Source organism: Leucopleurus acutus (genome assembly GCF_964270905.1).
Source record: "Leucopleurus acutus genome assembly, chromosome: 16".
Lineage (NCBI taxonomy): Eukaryota > Metazoa > Chordata > Mammalia > Artiodactyla > Delphinidae > Leucopleurus > Leucopleurus acutus.
Window position 1 is genome coordinate 80,073,606 of NC_139158.1, and position 26,198 is coordinate 80,099,803.

Below are 26,198 nucleotides of genomic sequence, written 5' to 3' on the forward strand. Positions count from 1 at the left end.
AGTACAGGGGAGTTTAAATGAGCCCAAGCTAAGGGCTTAGAGGGTGCCTGACACTAAGGATTTATTCGGCACCTGCTCTGGGCCAGGCTTTGTTGGTACACGTACTAATGAGGCCAGGGGTCAGCCCCTGGGAAACTCACAATCCGGCGGGAAAGGCAAGCTCAAACAAGGAAAATGATATCAACGCAAGGGCTGGGTCCAGGATGCCAAGGAAACCCGAGGAAGCATGCAGCTTAAGCCAGGGCAATATCCCTGCCCTCATATGCCAAGGTCAAGGCAAACCATGGCAACACCGCTCCCCAGACACATGCACAACAGAGGCAAAAGCCAGCCCTTCTCGGGGCAAAGATGGGGCTGAAGGGAGAGGCGGGGTCGGCGGCGTCTGGGAAAAAAGTGAAATTTCCTCTCCATCTAAAATAAGCCCAGAGCCGGAAGAGACCGAGCGTTATCTCGGCGGGTGTGGGCGAGGTGCGGGGCAGGCAGGGGCAAGCTCTGGGTCCCGGAGGAGGGTCGGGGTCGGGACGAGAATGGGGGCGGGCGAGGCGGGCGGGAGAGGAGGGGAGGAGGAGGGTGAGCGCGTCCACGTGTGTCTGCCTGCGGGTGGCCACCGCCGGGCGCCGGCCCCGCGCGGCTCCTCCCCTCGCCCTCGCCCTCCCCACTCCCCCCTCCTCCTTCTCCTCCTGGGCCCCGGGAAGAGGCTGGGCTGGATCCCTGAGCAGCCGCCGCTCCTCCTCCGGGCAGGCTGGCTGATGAGTCAGCTGACGCCGGCGCTCCAGCCTCGCCTCACGGCGCTGCGCTCTCTGCGTTCCCCCAAAGTGGCTGCAAACCGGCCGCCCACTTAAAGGTTTTGGGGGACAGAGAAAGTGATGTGCGCCTTCTGAAGCCACGCCGGACCGCAGCCGTAAACGCTTCACCTTGTCAACTTTCTCCTTCCACACCCCAAAGCCTTCTCTTGACCCTGGCCTCAGCCCTCCCCAAAGCCACTTAGGGTGCGTGCGCCTGGGTGAGGAGGGGGGTTGTCACTGGCTGTCCGGGATGGCTTCCAATTTTAATGACATAGTGAAGCAAGGGTACGTGAGGATCCGGAGCAGACGCCTAGGGGTAAGTATCGATCCTTTTTTTTTTTTCCCCTGCCCCCTGTTCACCGGGTCAATTGTCTTTATCTGTAGCCAGCATCCCTGGAGGGTGGAAGGAGATTCCCGGCAGCGCGCCGGAGAATTGCGCTGTGGTTTCTCAGCCTAAACCCACATCTCCTGGGGCTGCCACTGTAAGGCCGGGTCTAGGTATGTAATGGATCTATCTTTATCTCTCGGATGACTTGGCCTTCTGATGGTGGCCCTGTGGTCGGCTTCAGTAGCCACTGGAGCCCGTCTACTGGAAATAAATATTTCTCGGTAGCCATGGGAGTCAGAGCTGAGAAACCCGGGCGGGGTTGCTGAGCCCGCCGGATGCCCCCGGTGCCCCTCTTCCCACTCGCCGCCAACTTAACTTTTCCGGGGGATGGATGGACTGATTGAGGAAGGGCAGACGCTCTGAGTGTGAACAAGGTCAGGGACCCTCTGACCCCAGGGAGAAGTCTTTTCGGACTCCGGGTCCTGGACAGTGACCCACCCCTGGCCCAGGTGCTGGCAAAGGCGGTGTGGGTAGGTTCCATGGTCCTGAGCCTGGGTAGTGGATTCATTGCTGGAATACACACCGGATGCCCGCTGGAGGACTATTTAGGGCGGAACATAATACCTGGCACAGAGCAAGTGCTCCCTCGCTAAATATGTACTAAAAGGAAGAATGAATGAACCAGAGGCTACTTGTCAGGGATCAGATGTTGGCCCAGGGATGGCTTCTCTCTTTAAACCCCCTCTCTTTTGCCCTTTTCCCCTTTGCTCTTCATTGATGGACTTCAGAGAACTCATTCTGCTTCTCTGGGCTTGAGGGATGGCAAAGGAATTCTTGAGGGATGTGGGGATACTGGAATGATTTTTTTTTTTTTTAATTTCAAACTACCTCATTTCTCTTTGCCTTGTGTCAAGTGCTGTTGCTGTTTTTGTTTATTGTGTGCTTTGGGGCGAGGGAGTTTGGGGAGAAAAGTTTACTTTCCTAATGTCTGAAAAAATAATGTCAGTAATGATGAAGAATGGCCACAGTGGGAATAGAGTTAATAGTAATAAATTGAACATCTTTCTCCACAAATATATGTCATTGGCACCTTTCTCTTATTTGGTCTTTGGACTTCTTTATGTACCAGATAATTTTACTGAAAATTGAAAGGCAATTTCACAGTGTTAAACAGTTAGGGAGGAAAACCTGCTGATGGGAAACATCTATAATTATTAAAAACTCTTACCTGATTTGTTTCTTTCTTCTTCCTTGCTTCCTTCCGTCTTCCCTTCCTCCCTCCCTCCCTCCCTCCCTTTCTTTCTCTCTCTTTTTTTCTTTCCCTGCCGGTTACCATGTTTTAGCAACTAGGCCCCATGTTATAGTGAATATATAAATATATAATTAGGGAGAAATGTGACAGAACTAACCAACCCCTATCAACCCTTAGTTTCCTTGGTTTTCTTTTTTGCTATGCAGATATTCTCATCAAGGGGACCAAGTATTGTTAGGGTACTTAACATAGTGACTTTCATGCAAAGGGCAAGAAATAAGAGGAACTTTATATTTTTTATAACCTTATGGGCCAGCCGACTGTTACAATGTTAAAAGGAGCATTAGAAAACACCATTCTAATTTTAGATTTACTCCATCATGTCAACTGAGGAAATTGATAAGAGACATCCATTCTGTGCTAGAGAGCATTCCAATAGAAAGAGGACATGAATTATTAATGCACAAAATGTGAATTATTCATAAGGATCAGCGTTTATGCCAAATTGTGACACATGGTGATTTATTTGAAAGACTAGTTACCATAACTTTCTAGTTTATAGTAATTGAGACTTTTTTCTGTAATATTACTGACACTATATAGTCCCGTGTGTGCCAGTGTTTACGGACAGATATTTGAAGCAGAAGGAAAGGAAATATAGTTTACTTTGCATCCCTTTATATTTTACAGTATCTTGGATGCCGGCCAGAAGTGTACTTTCTCAGGATTTATTCATTGTGTCTGTGTTAACACTCAAATAGATTTTAGAATATTTATTGAATGATGGTTATTGCTCATGGAGAGAAAACGTCAAAAATATAATCAACAAAATCTGGTTTTATTTGTTCAGTTTGATTTTATCACCAGTTAATTTTCAAAAAGTGTCCTAATGATATAATTTATTTATATAAACTGAAGAGGCTGATTACATAATTGTCAGAAAGCACTGCAAACTAAAGTTTTATAATGGAGGCATCAAGAGGAATTCTTCAGGAAAACGGCACAGGGACCCTCCGTCCAAAGTAAGAAATGTTAGTGGTATTAATCTAGGCTGCAGATAGCCTAGAACAGCAAGCAGCATGTGGAAGTCTCAAAGAGTTGGAGGGCTTTGTGTTAGGTACACAGTAGGTGCTCAGTTAGTGCACGTTGAACATGGATTGAACTACAGAGTGAAGGCCTGACTTCATAAGCCCCTTGAGGAGCTAATATGACATGGTGGTTTTATTAATGGAATTCAAACAAGTGTCTGTGGATTAGAACCATGTTTGGGAGGGTTTATAATTAAACAAGAAAACAACATTTCATCATAAGCAGCTGGTGTGCCAGGGAATGACCCCTCAGATTTGATAAGAGAAGAAAAGAGAACAAATCTTCCTTCTATTACTCGTTAGCTCTATGACCCTTGACCTCTCTTGGCCTCAGTTTTCTTATCTGTACAATGAACACTATTTAGTGATGCTGTGAGCATTGGATAAGATAATATTTGTGAAAATGCAGTGAAAGCATACAGCATTGATTCTGATTTCATTATTTCTTTGGTGTAATCAGAGATGAGTTAGGATTGATGGAAGGATATAGGAATGATTGATTTTTTTAATCTTTCTATCTAGATGTGTCCAAAGGCATAAATGTTTATGCAGCTCTCGAACATTTTCATTGGATGCAGTTTTTTACAAATTATATACATGTAAGTGATTTTTCAGTGGGGCATGAAATAGTCTAAGACCATCCGCATTCAGATGGGTTGCAAATAAGTGGTCACCTTTAGTTGAGATACTAAGCAGCTTAAGTGATTAAACAATCAAATATTTGTAGACTTGTTTTTTTCTATAAACATCAAAAAGCTTAAAGAAATTCAACTGATTTAACTCAAAAGTCTCAGTATCTTCACATCTTTATTCTCTGACTTCATCATCCGTTGGTTCATGGAGGTGTCAAGCTGGGCTCTGGGTGCAATACTTTTTCAGGATAATGTCGATGTTGCTGTTTTGAGGGCTGGGGAGGGGTGTGTCTACAATTATCTGGCAAATCCACAAAAGGCACTAAAAAATGTATTCTTAGAGGAATGGTGAACTAGGCAATTTGCCCATCATTAACCTATCACGTGGCTTAGATGGCATCATATAACTGCCCTCACTTGGTTTCTTCCTTTGCAACGGAGAGGATTTCCCAGTCAGTAATTCCTATGGCTTGTCCACCCTGCAAGTCTCAGAGTTTAAACTCACACCTGTTCACTTTATCTCCTTGCAGTCCCCCTCGATTACTCGACTTTCAATAGCATCTCTGTGCTCTTATGTACCAAGGACCTTTTCTCCCGTCTAGCCTGCATCCTCATCTGGACGTCTCCTGGTCTCAATATGTCCAGCCACCCCTGATTTTTTCATCCAAACCTGCTTCTCCTGGAGTCTGCATCTCAGCCACTAGAGGTCCCAGTATTTCAGTTGCCCTGGTAAAAATCAGTCAAGCAAGCAGCAAACAATAAAAACTCAGCCCCCCTTCCCACTCCCTCCTTGTCACAACCCCACAACCAGTTTATCGGGAGGTCTTGTAAGCTCTGTTTTGGAAACATGTCTAGAATCCGACTACCTCTCACATCATCTGCCACTGCCGCTCTGGCCCAAGCCCCCAAATATTGCAGAATAATAACCTCCTAATTTATCTCCCTCACTGCTCAGACCACCAAGAGTTACAGCCCTACGGTGGGCTCCGGGGCCCCGTGCTGACTCAGAATCTTTTATTTATTGATTTATCTTTGGCTGTGTTGGGTCTTCGTTGCTGCGTGTGGGCTCTCTCTAGTTGCAGCGAGTGGGGGCCATGCCTCTCTGCGGTGCGCGGGCCTCTCATTGAGGTAGCTTCTCTTGTTGCGGAGCACGGGCTCTAGGCACGCGGGCTTCAGTAGTTGTGGCACGCGGGCTCAGTAATTGTGGCTCGTGGGCTCTAGAGCACAGGCTCAGTAGTTGTGGCTCACGGGCTCAGTAGTTGTGGTGCAGGGGGCTTAGTTGCTCCGCGGCATGTGGGATCTTCCGGGACCAGGGACCGAACCCGTGTCCCCTACATTGGCAGGTGGATTCTCAACCACTGCGCCACCAGGGGAGTCCCCTGACTCAGAATCTTTTCTCTTGCTCTTCCCTCTGCTTGGAATGCTGTTTCCCCACGTTACCTCTTCCTGGCTGGCTCCTCACCTTCTTCAGCCTTTCCGCAAATGCCACCTTCTCATTGAGGCCTTCCAGCCACCCTATTTTATCTCTTCCCTCCTTCTCCCCCTATATCCCATTGTGTTTTTTCTCTCTAGACTTATCACCCCCTCACTTACCAGTCTGTATGTTTTACTTGTTGATTGCCTGTATCTCCCAAATGGTATGTGAAACTCCATGAGGGCTGAACCCCAGCGCCTGGAACAGTTTCCAGCATGGAGAAGCACTCGATGAAGATTTATTGAATGAATGAATCCATCACTACCTACTGGTTTAAGAGCATACGCTCTGACATGAGACTGTTAAAATCCCAATTCAGCGACTGGTTATGTGACTTTGGGTGAGTTATTTAGCATTTATAAACCTCAGTCTTCTGTAATAATAGGGAGACTCGTAATATCCACCTAATAGAGGATTCTCATAAAAGGCTTAACACGATGCTTGACACAGTGGAAACCCAATTAATGTTTATTACTGCTCTCTCTACTACGGGTGCTGTTCGAGGTTGATGATGCTTACATGGTTGTTATTTTCATCTCTTTCACTGCAATAGCTCTCATCCTCAAAGACCTTGCTCTTTAGTTAGGAAAACAAAACTTAATATCCGTGAAATAATTAATGTACAAGCACCGATGTTAGGTTATGGAAGGGATATTTGCCTTTGTAGGATTTTTCACGATCCTTCGATAAATGGCAAAGGTAATCAGGACCAGAGAAACCCATCTCCATGTAACTTTGGTTTGAGCAAGCTCATCATACTAGTGCGTAACTGTTAATTTGGGGATCTTTTTTTTGGGTGGCAGAGTAGATTCGAAAAACTGGTTAATTAATGGCCAAATTTTAGGCAGAAATATTTTCTCACTCCTTTGTTTCTCTGTTGCACTTGACCCAGTATGCCAAAGAGGTTTCATATTTCATTTAGGGTTTTAGATTTATAGATGATCAGGGATCTGTGCATTTTTAATGATATCGTGGCAAAGTTATATTCATAACATCAAAATCATAGGAATTGGGGCTTCCCTGGTAACGCAGTGGTTGAGAGTCCACCTGCCGATGCAGGGGACACGGGTTCGTGCCCCGGTCCGGGAAGATGCCACATGCTGCGGAGCGACTGGGCCCGTGAGCCATGGCCGCTGAGCCTGCGCGTCCGGAGCCTGTGCTCCGCGGCGGGAGAGGCCACAACAGTGAGAGGCCCGCGTACCGCAAAAAAAAAAAAAAAAAAAAAAAAAAATCATAGGAATTGAATACATTCATCATATACCATCAGTACATGAGTGTATGTACACACACATGCACACAAACACATACAACCATTCAGTAAGATTCATGAAGCATCCTTTTCCTTCCTCAAGGAAAAGAGAGTCTGGGGCTAACTTCCAGTAGTGAAATTTACGGTCAGTTAGACTGAATACACTTGCTGAGTATTGCCTAAGAGTACTCAGTATTTTAGCTCCATTTGAATCAGCTTCCCTGGTTTCCATGTCAGAAGTGCTTTCCAGCTGGTATTTTAGTCATCTTTATTCAATGCTCCTTGTGGATGGTATGATTAATTATGCATAAAGTCAGCCTTTAATCATCCCCAAAACTGATTTAAGGAAAGAATGGCCAATTTAGTGATTTTGTGTGTAGGCATAAACCAAATTACTTGTGTGATGATTTTCCCCACATCTGCCAATGTATTATTTTTATGATATTCATTAGATGGCTAGAAATATTTATTTTTTAAGCAGCTTTGTAATTTTTGTGGATCATTATCTTTGGTATTTTAAGAATTTAGTTTTCATTTGGGATATATTTGATTTCATTTATTTTATCATGCATCAAATGTTTATTGAGTGAATATTCATTTTAAGAAGCTCAGGGAAAACCACCTTAAATAAGACAGATACAGTCGACCTCCTCAAGGAATTGACAGTCTATTTGTGGAATGGTATTGTTAACATGAGATTAATATATTCACTCTAGTTAAGGATGAATTAGTTTGAGTAACAGGTCAAATATTGAAGTGAAAAGACATCTGCAGGTATCTCCAGTTTCATTTTCATGAAACGAGGAAGGGGAAATTTGATTTTCCTCTTCCTCTAGGAATTTGATCTCGGTTGGGTGGAAATAAAATTTTGGGGGATTCCAAGCCAGGAAGAGATTAGGATGCCTCCCTGCTGCAAACCCCTGTTTCTGTGAAATTCAAAATGAAATTGGGAGTTTAGAAATGCCACAGATATATGTGAATGTTGAAGTTAAAATAGCTTTTTTCTAGAATGCAGATGCCTACATTTTGGATGAGTATCAGGAAGCTGATTTTTTCGGAGCAGTTGGGGAGCTATGTTTATTTTTTTAGTGTTCTGGGCCTCTGTTGATGCCCTGGGTCTCAGAGAACATAAATGTTAGCCGTGTGTACTGTGTTATGGATAAGATGCAAATGATTGTTCTCAGGTGACTTCATAGCTTTTATGAGATTCTTAGAGAGATCAGGACTTTTGTGTCCCAAACCCTGTCACCTCCCACCCTCCACAATTTCCAAAAAGGTCAAGAACCACTGTCTCATTTTTTTAAATTAAATTTTTAGATTTTAGGTAATAGTAGGTTCACATGAGGTGTAAGAAATAATACAGAGAGATTTCTCATGCCCTTTACCCAGTTTCTCCCAATGGTAACATCCTTCAAACCCCTGGTATCACAACCAGGATACTGATATTGGTACCATCAAAATACAAAGCATTCCCTCATGACAGGGTCCTTCGTGTTGTTCTTTTATAGTTGCCCCTTCTGCTCCCCCTTCCCATAACCCTAAAGCCCTGACAACCACAAATCTGTTTTCCATTTTTATAGTTTTATCATTTCAAAAATATTATATAAATGGAACCATACAGTGTGTAATGTTTGGAGATTTTTTTTTTAACTCAGCATAATTCTCTGGAATTGTTGTGGTTGTCTTCAGTATTGTGGGTATCAAAGTTTCATTCCTTTTTATTGCTAAGTTGTATTCTGTGATATGGATGTGCCATAGTTTGCGTAGCTATTCATCCACTGAAGGACATTTGGGGGTGGTTTCCAGTGATATAAACATTTGGGTCTGGGTTTCTGTGCAAACGTAAGTTTTCATACCTCTAGGAAAATGCCCAGGAGTACAATTGCTGTGTTGTATTGGTAGATGCATGTTCAGTTTTTCAGGAAACCGCCAGACTGTTTTTCACAGTGGTTGGACCATTTTACATTCACACCAGCAACGCGTGAGTGATCCAGTTTCTCCGCATCCTCGCCAGCATTTGGTGTTGCCCCCCAGTTTTTGGTGCGTCAGTTTTGGTTTAGACGTTCTGATGTGTGTATATTGACATCTCCTTGTGATGATGAGATGATGATTGACATCTCCTTGTGATGCTGAACATTTTTTCGTGTTCTGATTTGCGATCTGTACATACATTTTGGTAAAATGCCTAGTCATGTCTTTTGCCCATTTTCTTTTTTTTTTTTTTTTTTCATTTTCTTTTTTTTTTGCGTTACGCGGGCCTCTCACTGCTGTGGCCTCTCCCGTTGCGGAGCACAGGCTCCGGACACGCAGGCTCAGTGGCCATGGCTCACGGGCCCAGCCGCTCCGCGGCATGTGGGATCCTCCCGGACCAGGGCACGAACCCGCGTCCCCTGCATCGGCAGGCAGACTCCCAACCACTGCGCCACCAGGGAAGCCCAGCCCATTTTCTAATTGGGTTGGTTGCTTTTAACTGTTGAGTTTTGAGAGTTCTTTGTATGTTCTAGATATTAATCCTTTTCAGACATGTGGTTTGCAAACGTTTTCTCTAAGTGTGTAGCTTATTATTTTAATCCTTTTAACAAGGTCTATCACAGGGCAGAAATTTTTAAGTTTGATGGAGTCCAATTTATCAGGGTTTTTTTTCCCTTTTGGTACTAATGCTTTGTCCAGCCCAAGATCCCAACTATTTTTTCTATTTTTTTCTTTCCTACTATAAATATTTTATAGTTTTACCTTTTACATTTATGTCCATGATCCATTTTGAGTCAGTTTTTATATCCACTGTGCATTTTAGGTGGAGGTTCATTTTCCACCTATGGAGGTCCTGTCTTTTCTCCATTGAGCGTATTTATGTGTATCTATTCCTAGGTCCTCTACTCTCTTCCGTTGTTTTGTGTGCCTCCATTGTGCAGTGATATGTCTATATATGTCTACATGTGTAGCTGTACAGTGTCTTGAAATAGGGTAAACTGGTTCCTCCCACTTTATTTTTCTTTTTCAAAATTGTTTTAGGTATTTTAGGTCCTTTGGTTTCAATATGAATTTTCAAATAGTCTTGACTATAACTACTACAAGTCTAGCTGGGACCCTCCCTCCCTCCTTCCCTTCCTTCCTTCCTTCCTTCCTTCCTTCCTTCCTTCCTTCCTTCCTTCCTCTGTTGAATTGGTGCATTTTTAGAATAGTCTTGACAATAACTACTACAAATCTTGCTGGGACACTTTCTCTCTCTTTCTTTCTTTCTTTCCTTCCTTCCTTCTTCCCTCCCTCCCTTCCTTCTTTCATTCATAATTGAATTGGTGCATTATTTTTTTCCTTGGTGGACATAGCGTACATTTGGGACTCACACTTCAGTTTGGATCTCAACTTGGCCACTTACTGACTTTGTGGCCTTGGGGAAATTGCTTACTCTTTCCGAAATTTAGCTTCCTCATGTACAAAAATGAGGATAATAATATGCTTCTCATAAAAGATATCAAACTCTTAATCCTGTGCTGACTCACAGTAGAAACTTCATGAAGGTCTGTAATGTTGATTTTTATTTTTTATTGTTAAGAGATTGAGGTGATATTTGTTGTTTGTTGTCTGTAAGAACCATAAACTGGTAGAAATTAATTCACTCGTATCTCAGCAGAAGAGACACGGCTTTGGTAATGAACAACAGGTAGCATTGGACTTTCCTCTTGCCGTTAACTTTAGCGATTCATTTTTATAACATCGGGTTTATTTAGGAGCCACTGATGAAATACTGTATTAGAAAATATGTAGTTGAATATGTTCGACAAAAAAGGCAGACCTTTGATTAAAGATTGACCATCATATTTTTGCTTATTAGCTCTAGACGTCTTCCCCAAATGTGAGAATCATGTCTTGGGAGACCATTTTAGGGCAGTAAACAACATTGAATCATAAAATGAGAAAAAGTGCTACTTCTTATTTAACTCAGCTTAAGGAGCTGTCGGCTAGGAGGCCTTTTAATAGAAAACCATACTTAGGTGCAGAGTCTTCAAAAGTATCATATTTTATTGTATTCGTTAACATTATATTGTATTACATTTTACATTTACCTTCAAGTGATACTGCTTTTCCATTTAAGTTAAGAATATATAGTTTCCTCTTTAAATAAATTTATTTAATTTAAAAAGCGAAGTTTTAAAATAGATAATTAACACATAGTGCAAGTGTTACAAAGAAGCAGCAAAAACTGTTGGGGTAGGTGGTGGAACTGAGATGCAGCACAACTCCAACTGGTGGGCTGTGTGTGACTGAAGTTTGGGAAACACAGGATGATTGTACTTATCTTTTTAAGTGGGTTTCGTGAAAAATTCTTCACTTGTAGGTGCCGTATGGCTTGATTCCATACAAATATATTGAAAATCGGGTTCTAAGAAGAGATATCCCATGTACTCGATACCGTCCTCTAAGGAACTTCCGTCTGATGTGACTATGGGTGTGTGTGTCCCTTCCCACCCCCAACTCCCCCAAACCCACAAACTTGTCTCAATTTGCCTAAGTTTTTATTTTATCTTCCCTTAATTCATTTATACAATGAATACTTTAGTGGTTAATAGAAAGAGAAATTAGCCTATCTTATGAATGGACAACTAACTCAAATTCAATTAAAACACGAGCTTGAGTTCAAAGCTTTTACTTACTGCAAGTTACACTATTCAGGAAAGTGCTGTAGTCTTAAAATGCATTTTGTTATCTTAATACCACACATTACCTTAATAAAAGAAAATTATTTCTAAAAAACTTCGAGAAATCATACCTCTTTGAATCCCCTAGTGAAAGAGTTCATTGGCTTTTCATATGAACAATTTCTTCAGATCTCCAGCTTTCCATTTACCAATAGCAGGTATTTTAGCTCATTTGCCAAAGAACCACTTTTTGAGCCTGGGTTGTACTCCACCAACAGTGACCCCAAATCTAGATGTTATGAAACTAGTCTGGTCTTCAACATCCATTAATTCAGATGGAAAATGTTGTGTGAAGTGTGGTTGGAAAGGAACATTCCCGGGGACTTGGCCCCAGGAGAGGTCTTCATCCATTTGAATCCATCGTCTCCAATGATGGATGATTTTTCTCTGATTTTCTTCCAGCTGGCCCTCTCTTGGTGTCCAGATTTTAGCCTTATATTTCCTACCTGAGACCAACCTATATGGATCATCACATCCAAAGTTTTCCCCTCGCATCCCTCTAGAACATTGTTCTTATTTTTGTGCCAGATACATTTTTTTTTAAATTTATTTCTTTGTAGGGTATGTCTTCTCCCACTAGGCTGTAAGTTCTGCGAGACCAAAGACCTTGGCTATCTTATTCACTGCTGTATCCCCAGCTCTTAGCCTATGGTAAATGCTCAATATTTGCTGATTGAATGAATAAATGATTTTACTGCAGGTCAGAATAATGGAATGAGACATTCAAGAAGACAAGGAGAAAACTGTGCCTATGTCCCACCTGATTTTGTGGTGTTTTCTATTTTTGAGTGGTAGGATGTTCTAAGATGTCTCATAATTGCTACTGGTATGTAATCTGCAAATTCAGTACCAGGGAATTCAGCAATTAACGCTCGAGGTTTGAGTTGGCCCCCTTAAAATTAAATTTTATTTGATGTTTTTTGGAATAGGTAATATGTATACTTGGTACAAAATTCAAAGGTACAAAATTTCTACATTGAACAGTAAGATTCTTTTCATCCTTGTCCCTAGGAATCGTCTAGTTTCCTTCCACAGAAGCAACCACTGTGAATAGTTTATTCCAGAAGAGTCTATGTATAAAAACTTTTTTGTGTGTGTGCATGAATGTATGTGTGTACACGATATATATAATTACATACTCATCTGAGCTGTGCTTTTCTTATTTAGCAACATATCATTTTTTTCAATAATCAGATAGAATTCCAGTGTATGGGTATATTTGCTGTATTTGCTTGCTTATTTATCCATTCTTCCTTCTTTCCTTTCTTCCTTTTACTTACTATTAAATATGTGCAGGAAGTAGGAGTTTTTATGTCCATTTTACAGATCGAAAGACTGAGTTAACTGTGATCTTAAATTTTTGTGCAAGTCACACGTGGCAGCGCCTAAGTTTGAGTTCAGGCTGCTTCTCTCTTGTGGAGCATCTGAGTAATTCCTTTTTCCCTGTTACAGACAGTGCTGCAAACCCCCCCTCATCTCATCCCATGAAAAGCATATTGGTGAATAGATTCCTAGAAGTGGACTTATTGTCCAAAGCATATTCACATGTAAAATTTTATCAAAGTTGCCTTGGAGGATGTTCCCAGAAATCTGTGAACCCACCCCTTTCCTCCCATTTTGCAAAAGTGTGCTTTGAGAGCTGTTTCAAGATTCTGCTAATCCAGTAGGTGAAAAGTGAATCTGTTTTGTACATAGATTTTCTCAAGCATGATGCTGAGTTCTTGGCAATTTTATAATTAGAATCTTTCCAGTTTTGCAGTCTTTTTTCTTTTAGGAATGACATTTACACAATTTAAAAAGTAGTTGTTAAGTAAGGATTTAGAAACACATAAACGATGATTTATTTTCTTAGAACAGCACCTTCCTGGGAAATGCTGTGTCAAATCTTTGACCTAGAAGATCATATGTTAACTGTGGCTGTGTTTGTTATTTTTATTCTGAAGTTAAAATGATAAAACTGAAAATTTGCTCAACATATATTAGGTAAAAAAATATGTTTATTGAATCAAACAAATGCATAGTAACTAATGTTGCCCAATCAATATATTTATTAACCCACTCAATCTTGTAAGATGCTTCAAGTGGGTCCAGCTGGGAGGAGGGATGATAGACTAGCATCTCTACCCATAGTAAATGCTCAATAAACATTTAAGTAAAGGAATAAAACGCTGAAATAACATTTTGCATATTCAGTTATGAAACAGACAGTAGCCCTAGCATCTCACGAGTACGTATATCCACAAATCCTAAGAGTTTTGAGGAATTCTATTGGGTGATGTTTGTTGGTAGCCCTTTTGCAGTATCCAAACTGCAGTCCTCGGCACAGGACAAACATGTGGAGACGAGGAACCTGGCTGGAATAAGGATGGCCTGATTTTTTTCCCCTGTCCTGCTGCGACCAAAGCGTGTCACTGAACTTCTCATGCCTCAGCTTCCACTGTGGCAAGATGGAGATACAAATGTCTGATCTCCCTCTCTTCCCACCTGTCTGCCTCTGAGCCAGAAGCATGATTGTGGATGTGAAGAGCATGCCCAAGCACACACAATATCCCATTTAGTCCCCAATTGGTCTCTGCAGTGCCCTGCTCTAGGCCACCTGAGTGGAAAATAGCAGAGAAGACTTTGGATGCCACTGTGCTGCTATGACTGTGTCAGACCACAAAACAAGAACAGATGACTTGAAAAACAATTATTTTTTATGATTTACTTTGGATTTCAAAAGGCAGTGTTGAATTTCTGACAAAGGAAGGAAGGAAGGAAGAAGGAGGAAGGAAGGAAGGAAAGAAGGAAGGAAAGAAGGAGAAACAGGCCCACACTACCTACAATGAAAGATGGCTTTTGCATATATGAAGTCTTTTTAATTTACTAGTGTTTTGCATTACGTGTACATGGTGAAGGAAACAAGGCAAAAAAAGATAGCATGAAGAGGGAAGTTCCCTCCTACGCCAGACTTGTCTCCATTTCCAGGCAATTCTAGTCAGATTCTTGTATATTTGTATGGCGATATGTATATGCCTCTATATATATATAGGCATATATAAAAATGCATGTGTTTTTGTGTGTGTATAATTTGCTTTGCACATCATATTATTAAGTACTGTTATATACTCTGTCCCTGTTCTTTTTTTTTTTGGCGGTACGCGGGTCTCTCACTGTTGTGGCCTCTCCCGTTGCGGAGCACAAGCTCCGGACGCGGAGGCTCAGCGGCCATGGCTCACGGGCGCAGCCGCTCCGCGGCATGTGGGATCTTCCTGGACCAGAGCACGAACCCGCGTTCCCTGCATTGGCAGGCGGACTCTTAACCACTGCGCCACCAGGGAAGCCCTGTCCCTGTTCTTTTTAACTTAGCACTTTAACGTAGCACTTTTCAGACAATTTTATAGACACCCAGTATTCACTTATTTGGCTGTCCCATGATTTCTTTAATTCGCTCACACTAATATTGGACATTTTAATATAGTTTCTAATTTTTGCTAATTAAACAATGAAGCAGTAAACATCCTTGTGCATGCACGTATGCATACATGCTACTATATTTTTCTAAGATAAGTTCTAAAAAGGAAGTTGCTCTTACAAATTTGTGTATATTTAGAATTTTGATAAATAGATCTAGTTTTCCTTCAAAGAGGTTGTACCAGGTATACTTCCACCGAGAGTGTCCAGAAATATTTGTTTCTGCCAGTCCTCACTTGGGGTGTGTTTCAACTCTGTGAGCCTGTGTGTGTGTGTGTGTGTGTGTGTGTGTGTGTATGTGTGTGTGTGTGTTTAACTTTGGAAGGATATTCTCCTGCCCAGTCCTCCACTCCCCAAATTTATTCTGCTTACAGCAAACTGATTACCTAGTAATCCAATCCAATTCTATCCTACCTCTACTTTAAAACTCTCTAATGCCTTCTCCTTACACATAAATATTCTGCAATGTACTTAAGACACTCTGCGTGATCTAGACCCTGCCATATCTCATCACACCCAAGTCAATTCTCAAATCATTGCGCCCCCAAGTCAGTACTCAAGCCAAACTTACCTACTTTAGTTCCTCCGGTGGCCAAGCTCTCTTTCCTCTGTTACTGCCCTTACACATGTATTTTCACTGATCAGAAAATTCTTCCTCTTACTTTCTCTACTTCTTTCTCATCCTGAAATCTCAGCTGGGATGTTATTGATCTGGAGATGCTTTTCCCAGCACCATCCCACATCTAAATGCCGGGAAAAGCCAGTCGCCACATGTGGATCTTTAAATTTAAATTAATTACAATCAAATAAAATTTTTAAAATTCAGTTCCTTAATGACACTAGCCACTTTCAAGTGCTCAATAGCGACATTTTGTTAGTGGCTACCATGTCGGGCAGCACAGGTATAGAATGTTTCCATCATTTTTGAGAATTCTGTTGGACAGTGCTGCCTTAATTTCTTTGTAACACTCATGGCTGTTTTAAAGTATGTGATTGAACACGTTGTTCTGATGGTTTTACCCTCATTCGTCTGTGAGCCCCATAAGGGTACAGCTTATTCTTGTCTTGCTTCTTGCTTTTTTCTTATAGTAGGGGTTCAATAAGTATTTGTTGAATGAATGACTGAGTGAATTAAAGAATTCCTCCAAGCTCTTAACTTTATTGTTGTGCCTTATTGATCAGCAGGCCTTCTGGGAAGGGGCTGAATGTTCCATGCTTTTATCCAAGTCTGCTTCAACGTTCCAGTTAGATACCTTAGCGGGACCCTAGTTCTTTCACCACCAACATCATGGAGACTTTTTCTCATTGGGCTTGCCGTTTCAGCATCCATTGCCTAACTGTGGAAAGGTTGACTGGGATTGGGCTAGACCCGTGTAGTGGCATTGGAGTGTGCTCCCAGATCTCCATCCGTCTCTTCCGGTACTGAAGGCTTCCGTCCCCGCACTGGGAGTGCTATGAGTGTTGTAGACAGACAGCTTGCAGCCAATGCTGAAGAGAGCTACCTGACCAAAGCCAAGCCCCTTTCCTGGGGCGCAGCCTACACTCATTGACTGCCCCAGTTTGGGACAACTCTGCAGGCATCCAGGTTCCTGGGTGGAGATGGATGCATTGCAGAGAGTGCATCACAGCTGACCTGCGTCCTTTTTTTTTTTTTTTTTTTTTTTGCTGTACGCGGGCCTCTCACTGTTGTGGCCTCTCCCGTTGTGGAGCACAGGCTCCGGACGCGCAGGCTCAGCAGCCATGGCTCACGGGCCCAGCCGCTTCGCTGCATGTGGAATCTTCCCGGACCGGGGCATGAACCCGCGTCCCCTGCATCGGCAGGCGGACTCTCAACCACTGCACCACCAGGGAAGCCCTGACCTGCATCCTTGACGACCTCCTAGGTGTTGCTTCCAGAGCCCTCCCCACGAAACATTCTGAACGCAAATTTCCTTCTTAGAATCTGCTTTCTGCTAAACCCAACTTGCAGCAACTTGATTTGTAATTGCAAACCTGCAGCCTTAGCTCAGCCTTCCAAAGAGGGAGCCAAGACCTTTTGCCAGAATGTGTTTTGCTTGATTTGCTGGCCCATGGTTTCTCCCTGTATTTTACCCGGTGTTCTCAAGACCAAAATGGTGGACTTCCCTGGTGGCGCAGTGGCTGAGAATCTGCCTGCCAATGCAGAGGAAGCGGGTTCGAGCCCTGGCTTGGGAGGTATTCCCCCATGCGGCGGAGCAACTAGGCCCATGAGCCACAGCTACTGAGTCTGCGCGTCTGGAGCCTGTGCTCCATAACAAGAGAGGCCGCGATAGTGAGAAGCCTGTGCGCCGCGATGAAGAATGGCCCCCGCTTGCCGCAAATAGAGAAAGCCCTCGCACAGAAATGACCCAGCATAGCCAACAAATAAATAAATACCAAAAAAACCCCAAAATGGTCCTTTAATTTACTTTTCAAAAAATGAAAGTTCGATGGCTCATTTCATTTTTTTAAAAAAATTAACTAATTAATTTTTGGCTGCATTGGGTCTTTGTTGCTGCGCGTGGGCTTTCTCTAGTTGCAGCGAGCGGGGGCTACTCTTTGTTGCGGTGCACAGGCTTCTCACTGCGGTGGCTTCTCTTGTCGTGGAGCACGGGCTCTAGGCACGTGGGCTTCAGTAGTTGCAGCACTCGGGCTCAGTAGTTGTGGCGCACGGGCTTAGTTGTTTCGCGGCATGTGGGATCTTCCCGGACCAGGGCTTGAACCCGTGTGCCCTGCGTTGGCAGGCGGATTCTCAACCACTGCGCCACCAGGGAAGTCCCATTTCATTTCTTATGTTGTTAAAATGCACCGGTCTCTTCAGCAGACTCATCTAATGAATGAATTAGGAAAATACCTCCACTGGTTCATTACATTGAATTTGGACTTGGTAAATTATTAATATCAACCATGGTTTTCTCTGGGAGGAAGAAGCTCCAGATAAGCAGTAGATAAGATTTATATGCAAATCACTTTAGCTTTTTTTTGCTTGAAAGGCCTGACGGCAGTTCTTTTTCCTGAGTACTTGTTTACACCATCGTAAAAGGAGAATTCTGATTATAGCTTCTTGTAGCCAGAGGGACGGAATATGCTTTTGTCTGCGGATTTGAGTCTACTTTAATCCTGAAAGGGGCGTAGCCCACTCATGGAGAGGAGACAATCTGATTTTTCTTTAAAACTGTCAATTTCATTGGGCAACTGTGAATTTCTGGAGAACATTTGTAACATAAATGGAGCTCCAGAATACATGCTGACGGGCAGATGTTTCAAGATTGATTAAAGATTTAGAAAGAAGTATATTTCCCCAGGCTGCTGGACTACCTTTCAATGAGATTGACAGGTTTTACACATGGGATTAAAAAAGTTCTTTATCATACAGAAATAAATTTCTTAAGTTAAATCCGTTTGAGAGAGATGGATACAGGATAAAGTGTGTGTGAAGCAGATTGGACATTTTACTGGTGTTTAACTTCGAAGCTTATTTTTCAGAGATAGATGAAGTTGGATCTTTCAAAGACGAAAAAGTCATTTTGTTAGACTAATTTCTCTAATATTAAAGAAGGGGTCAGCTCCCCATCAGTTAAGGTCATGCATTCTAGGGATTTGTAATCGTGATTTTTAGATGGGTATTTAGGCATATGGAGTTAGAAATGAGCAGATTTTCATTTTATCTTGTAAAGGTTCAAATGGAGAAAGGCATTGGCATGTTAGTTGGAGAAACGACCAACAAGGAGAATATAAGGGTTATTCAAAGAATATTTCTCACTATTCTGTGATCTAGGCATGCAAGTGAAGATTATATTAAATTTAAGGGGTAACATATAAAAAGAATAATATCAATTCAAGTTTTGAAACCAGAGGGGAGAGAAAAGGCCAGAATGATAAGACGTTCATGGTGCGAAGAGATTTGATACGAACTCGTTTGATCCCTGTATTTTGCGGATGGGGAAACTGAAGCCAGGAGCAATTTCATGACTTCTCCGAGGCTCTGGCCCCTCAGAAATCATATTTTTAAGCTACAGTGTGGAATCTACAGTGTGGAATTATCCTGATATATTGTGAAGTGTGCAAAAAAGCAAGTGGCAGAAACAAAGAGGGATTTTGGCACAGATGTGTGCACATGAGTATTTCTGCATGGGAGTAGATGAAGGACGGAATAGTTCTGGTCATAACTCTTGGAAAGTAACTGTGCTTTCCTCTAAGAAGTAGAACACTGGAGGTAAAGTGAGGTGGGTGGTCATTTGCTTCTTAAATTTTATGCTTTTAAATTTATTTTTCTATCCATTTGTTTATACACATTCATACCTTTTGTAGTGCAATAAAAATAGTATGACGACCCTAATTGGGCAGAGATGGAGGATAGCAGTTGGAAGATAAGACTTTTTTATTAGTGAACTCATTTTACTTAAAATATATTGAAATTCATTCTCCGCATGACAGGGGCATATCCTCATGTATTGTCTTGTCCTGAAAGACATGGTCCAGTAACATCACTGACCTTTTCTCTCCTGTATCTCTTGGAACTCGGAAGAGCGACAGATTACGTTCATTCCTATGTAAAGTCATCACATATGACTTTCACTGTATATTTTCTTTTGCAGGAGAGAAAGCTCGGCTACGTGGCTTTCTGCACCTTAACGTAATCATTATGGCTTTGCCCAAAACACTGTGAGACATCCTCACAATTCTAATGAAATATATTTTCCTTTAGTGATCACTATTGACGTTTTCATTAGGAGCATTGAGAGCTCAGGCTTTCAGCAGCATCTCACGGTCATAAATTGGAGGATTAAGTGGTCTTTTTACATATCATAAAGTTTATCAAGGGAACAACAGCTCTAGTTTGTCGAGAGAGAAAGATGGTGTTTGGATTCTATACTTAAATACGTAAGCATGGCAGCTTCGTCAATGAGAGACTGTGGTCGGACTGGACAAAGGGGAGAAGAAAGTTGGGTCCGATTTTCAGAACAAATCACACTGATTTGGAATTTCAGTATATCTTGATAATTTGTTCACTTCCAGTTCTCTGTGCCATTTTACAAGTGTTGATGTTCACTCTTATGTAGCAAAATTACATCCAATATTTCAGACCCAAGGTCTTGGTGAACCGTTTAATTTGTATAACCCAAGTCCTTTGTTTAGGACAATAATAGAATGCAGGGAAGGAGAGAGGGAATCTTGTCGCTTTGAGCTGGGTTTATAAAGGTTTGTTTCCAAAAGCTATTGAATAGTATTTTTGTAGGTTTTGGCCCTACAGCCAAATAAAGATTTTTCTGTGGAAGCATAATGCCATCTAATTACCATGTCAGTGTGGTTGGTTGTAATTTGGACATAGAAATATTGATAGAAATTATTGTGAGCTCTATGAATCAGTATACTGAATTTGCACCTCACGGTAGTAGGACACTTAATAATAGTTGGTGCCACTAGGCAAAACATTATATACGTGTACAGGGGAATTAGTTACTACTCGTGACGCCATTTTATAGATGAACAGAGTAAGGGTCAGAACACTGACGTAGCTTGTTCAAGGTCATATGGCCGACCAAGATGAACCTGGAATTGAGCTTGGCATTTCCTTAGCTCTTAATTTAACTCTTGGAATAACATTTAATCATTGGTATTACTCTCTTTGGAAGGAGAGTGAAGATTCTTAAGTGCCATGCTAGATTTTCTGCATTCATCATCTTTCTGGGTCTCTCTAAGGCACATGTTGTTAGCTTCATTTAAAGTTTCAGGAGACTCAAGATCAAAGAAGTCAGAAGTTGTCCAGAATCACAGAAATGGTCAACGACCAAAAGCAGAATCTGAACTCCTAGCTGTGGTCCCGCCGTCCATGCTAGTCCTGTTACTTATACCAACACGGATGCAGTGAACCCAGAATGTTGGTACATTTCATCAGGATGTTGTATGGATGAGACAGTGTGTTGAATCACGCATCACCTGCAGAGACTGCTTCTGGGATGTTCTGCTCCTGCTACAGCTACTGTAGTACCGTTGAGTCAATATTAGTGGAATGATTGTTAAGTGGGAGAAGTCACCACTTCCATTGTCTCTGGCCAGTTTGAAAGGACCTCTCTAGCATTGGTAAAATTAAGGCACAGAGAGATGAAATAATTTACCAAGGTCACACAGACAAGACACCCACATCTGTTTCTATGATTAACCACACTACTTGACTAAATAGATAGCATAATGGTCAAATCTGGGTTTGAATTCAGTCTCAAACCTTTAAGATGTACTGTCATTGTCGTCATTTTACAGGTGAAGGATTTAGGCTTACAGGGAATGCATAATCTACTCAAGGTTGCCCTACTAGTACCAGGAAAAGCAAGAGGTTCAGACCTATGCCTTTCTCTGCGTAATCTTTTTTTTTTTTTTTTTTGCGATACGCGGGCCTCTCACTGCTGTGGCCTCTCCCGTTGCGGAGCACAGGCTCCGGACGCGCAGGCTCAGCGGCCATGGCTCACGGGCCCAGCCGCTCTGCGGCACGTGGGATCTTCCCAGACCAGGGCACGAACCCGCGTCCCGTGCATTGGCAGGCGGACTCTCAACCACTGAGCCACCAGGGAAGCCCTCTCTGCGTAATCTTTATAATACTAATGCAGGTCTCTAGATCCAGTCCTCGTAATTTTAATATTAGTAACAGGACTAGCTAAATGCTTTGAGTTACTACTGTAAGACTGCTTCTTTTAGATATTTTCTTGAACTACTTTTTACGTGATACTCTGAAAATAAGAAACATGGAAGTTGCTAGTAAGGAAAAGGCTAAGAAATGGATTTGAAGGAAACCAAAGTGAATGTCATGCAACTGACTTGAAAACCAATGGCAGGAGATTGCAGCTAGGTGTCTGAGCACTCTTTATGAGTTTATTCATTCCTTTAGAAAAGTAGACTAATAGTCTAAAGCTAGGTTCCATATATAGAATCTTTAGAAGAATTTTAATAACCAAGATCATCTCATTCAATATAGTAAACTAAATTTGAACACTGGACACAAAAAGAATAGGAAAGAGCACATTGACGTCAATGAATGTTTTTCCTCTTTTTATTGTTAATAGTTTTGCAAGGTTTTCCAATATTTTTCCCAGTAATAAAATTATATAGCCCTTTCGGCCAGAACCGCCATCTTCCAGTAATTCGCCAAAATGACCAACACAAAAGGAAAGAGGAGGGGCACCCGCTATATGTTCTCTAGGCCTTTTAGAAAACATGGAGTTGTTCCTTTGGCCACATACATGCGAATCTACAAGAAAGGTGATATTGTCGATATCAAGGGAATGGGCAGTGCTCAAAAAAGAATGCCCCAGAAGTGTTACCATGGCAAAACTGGAAGAGTCTACAGTATTACCCATCGTGCTGTTGGCATCGTTGCAAACAAACAAGGGCAAGATTCTTGCCAAGAGAATTAATGAGCGTATCAAGCATATTAAGCACTCTAAGAGCCGAGATTGCTTCCTGAAACGGGTGAAGGAGAATGATCAGGAAAAGAAGGAAGCCAAAGAGAAAGGTACTTGGGTTCAGCTGAAGCGCCAGCCTGCTCCACCCACAGAAGCACACGTCGTGAGAACCAGTGGAAAGGAGCCTGAACTGTTGGAGCCCATTTCCTATGAATTCATGGCATTATGGGTGTAAAGAAAAGACCTGGACGATACAAATGTCCCTCTTGAGTAGAAGTGTTGTGTCCCCTCCCCCAAAAAACTATTTAAAGCACATTTTAATTGTGTCCGAATTCAGTGGGTCGTGTCTTTACTTTTCAAATTTAGTGGTTTTTCTTCCTGAAGGATGTGAGGTAGTTTGTTGTGCAATATACTCCATTGGTTAATAAACTGCTAGATATTATTTATTAAAAAATTACATAAACCTAATACCTCAGTACAAAGCTGTTATTTTAGTATATCTCATTCCATTTCCCCCCATGCTTCTAAAATTTCACATGGTTGCTATTATTATATATTTACAGTGTCATGTCCTGTGTATGTTTTAAAATGTATTGCGTTATACACATTTTCTCAAATAATTACATAATCTTTCAAACCATAATTTTAACGTCTGTGATACTCTGTTGAGTAGGTACATGATTACTTGATAGTTAAAACAGTTAAACAGTTTCAAATTCAAATAATGCCCAGGCCTATAACTTTGCCCATGTAAAGGACTGTTCCCTAATAATCAATGTGATTATGAAGCTAGAGAGTTTGAATATTTTTATGACCCTTGATATGCATCGCGAATTAACGAGCCCAAGATCCACAGCAATTTACATTGCTGTCAGCAACGTGTGAAGGGACAAAGTCCAGTTTTTAAGATGAGAAATCTAGCAGCCTGCCACAGACGATGCCGACATTCTGTTTGTTTTGCAGTCTTCCCTTCCCTGGTCACGGAACTTGGCTTGGGGTCCCGAACTGAGTAATAAAATAAAGTTCATACCTACAGTCCTCAGTGTAAGCTTCCACCCTTAGCATGAAGATATATACAGTATTTTGACTAATGACTTCCATCATTTAGACACTCTGGAAATTCTTTAGCTCAGTTAGGAATTTCATTATAACCAGAGAAAAATTGAGTACGCTATTTGCAATGGTGAGCTATGCTGTCTCAAGCCCATTAAGAAACTACTGCCAGATGGGTTCAATGACCATTTTGATTTTATTTGTTCCAAAACTGGAAAGAGGACCCATGATATCTGTTTCTGAATTTTGAGCAAATTTTAATTCCTCAGCTAATACTCTGAATGCAATTTACTTGTTATACCTGCTGACAGCAGAGGGCATTGGATTTGGTTTTGTGGCTTATGCCCATTATTAATTATACTCCATCGATAAAGCGATTTACATCTCCTGTGAAGCTGGGAAAGTTAATAAAGAAAGAGTGTGTTCTTTCTAGTGAGCTCTGTCGTGAGTGAATGTTCACCTCTGGTAATTCGTGGTATATGCGTGGCTCTATCAGAAACCACATCAACAGTTGAGACCTATTACATCAGTGACCTAATCATTCTTCTAGTTTAAAGTATGTAATGAACATACATTCGTTTGCGGCTCCATGCATTCCACACATGCATTCACTTATTTAACACCTTTTTATTTAGTGCCTACTATGTGTAAGGCTCAGTTCTCAGTACTCACAGATAAATGGTGGATCAAAGGAAACTGGAAAATATATTAATGATAAATGTACTCATTTGACCCATAATTAATATTACTATAATAAATTTATATATATTAAAAATATAGTAATATTTTTAATGTTAAATTATATGCTATTTAAACATTTTACAGGTATTCACAAGGCTCAAAATTCCAGAATTAAAACTAAAAAAAGTACACGTCAAAAATTCTCTCGTCCCTTTCACCAAATTTATCCAAATAGGCAATTAATGTTATAGTTTCTTGCCGTTTTTATTTTTTCAGCTGTATTTCAGGCATATATCAACATATACATATATGCATATGTAGATATGCTTATATATATGTTATTTTGTATACTCCTTTTCCCCCACATATATGGTGTACATACTATATGTATTATTCTGCACCTACCTTGTATTACTTAATAAATTTGGAAATCTCTCCTCATCATTACTTAAAGATCAGTCTCATTTCTTTTTTTTTTTCTGGTGCATAGTATTCCATTGTGTTAAATATTCTATTAATTTGGAATTCTTAAGTTTATTATCTCCTTTTTTATTATTATAAATAGTACTGCAAATAAAATTTTTGTACATAAGGTTTATTCCTTTAGATCTTTTTTCTTGATAAGTGAAATTGCGCATTAAAAGTGGGACAATTTGGGGCTTGCCTGGTGGCGCAGTGGTTGAGAGTCCGCCTGCCGATGCAGGGGACACGGGTTTGTGCCCCGGTCCGGGAAGATCCCACATGCCACGGAGCGGCTGGGCCCGTGAGCCATGGCCGCTGAGCCTGAGCGTCCAGAGCCTGTGCTCCGCAACGGGAGAGGCCACGGCAGTGAGAGGCCCGTGTACCGCAAAAAAAAAAAAAAGAAGTGGGACAATTTTTCTGGCTATTGAAAAATGTTTTTCAAATTATAACCTGGAAGTATTGATCCACAGTATGTATGGAATACTATATTTTGTGTAAAAAAGGAGGGGGATAAGGCTGTATATTTACATTTGTGTGTATATGCTAGCATTTGCATAAGAAACTAATGAATGTAGTTGCAAATAGGTGACAGGGACTGGTTCAGGGGATATAAAACAGATAGGGAGGCTAATCAATATATACAACTGAAATCATTTTGAATTTTGAACCATGTGAATATATCACTTTTAAAAATAGTTAAAAATAATAAAATTTCAATTTTAACTATAAAGTTAAAAAGTGAAGTGTAATTCTCTGTTATATTGCCATTTTCAATCTATGAATATGAATGGCTTTTTTTTTTTTTTTAATACTGGGGTATCCAAAAACAGTACCATTAAGTGAAATTTATCACAAAGTACACTTGGTCGTGGAACTTGTTCATTGATAGGATCTAATTCAGAGGTTTGCTGCTTTTATCCCTAACTCTTTTTTAAAACATATTTTATTAGATTATAGTTGATTTACAATATTGAGTTACTTTCTGCTGTACAGCAAAGTGAATCAGTTATATATACACATATATCCACTCTTTTTAGATTCTTTTGCCATATAGGTCATTACACAGTACTGAGTAGAGTTCCCTGTGCTATACAGTAGGTCCTTATTAGTTATCTATTTTATATATAGTAGTGTGTATATGTCAATCCCAATCTCCCAATTTATCCCTTCCCCTCTCCCTCCTGGCCTAACTCTTAAAAAGAAGGGGAAAATAATAGGTGTTTCCAAATCATCAGTCATTCACACACCCCTTCCACAATCTTTGTCATAGCTATGGACCACTTTTACTGTTATTCACTTACTAGTTTTCCTTTAAAAAGAGTTATTTTCTTTATGTGGAAATTTTATAGAACTGCCATTCATGAAAAAAACCAATATCATTTTCCATAAGAGAAGCTATATTAGCGGGGGCTTTATCAAAGAAGCAGAGCCAATAGGAGATATTTCATCAGGAATTTATTTTCAGGATTAGTTCTTACAGAATTGTGGGAGCTGGTTTACAGAGTAGGTGTACCCGATGCTGGAGCCTGACATCAGCAGCGAAGACGGACGGGATGTGGGGGAAACAGAGACAAACTGGAAGCCATGTGGCTGGGATGGAAGCCTCTGATTGGCAAAGTCTCCAGTCCACCATCTTTAACAACGAGGGCG

At 41.2% G+C, this 26,198-nt stretch overlaps 1 protein-coding gene and 1 pseudogene across 3 annotated transcripts in view; both read left to right on the forward strand.

Moving 5' to 3' along the window:
* Positions 1-1,035: 1,035 nt before the first annotated feature.
* Positions 1,036-26,198, forward strand: part of DOK5 (docking protein 5) — a gene marked incomplete at both ends in the record, with an annotated part of 140,595 nt that continues 115,432 nt past the window's right edge. For both annotated transcript variants that reach the window (XM_082857040.1, XM_082857041.1), the window contains one exon: positions 1,036-1,101. In XM_082857040.1, coding sequence (XP_082713166.1) covers positions 1,036-1,101 — 66 coding nt within the window. The remainder of the gene's footprint in view (positions 1,102-26,198) is intronic.
* LOC309972921 (large ribosomal subunit protein eL21-like) lies at positions 22,101-22,587 on the forward strand (annotated as a pseudogene). The gene has a single exon. The product of its transcript is annotated as a large ribosomal subunit protein eL21-like (transcript).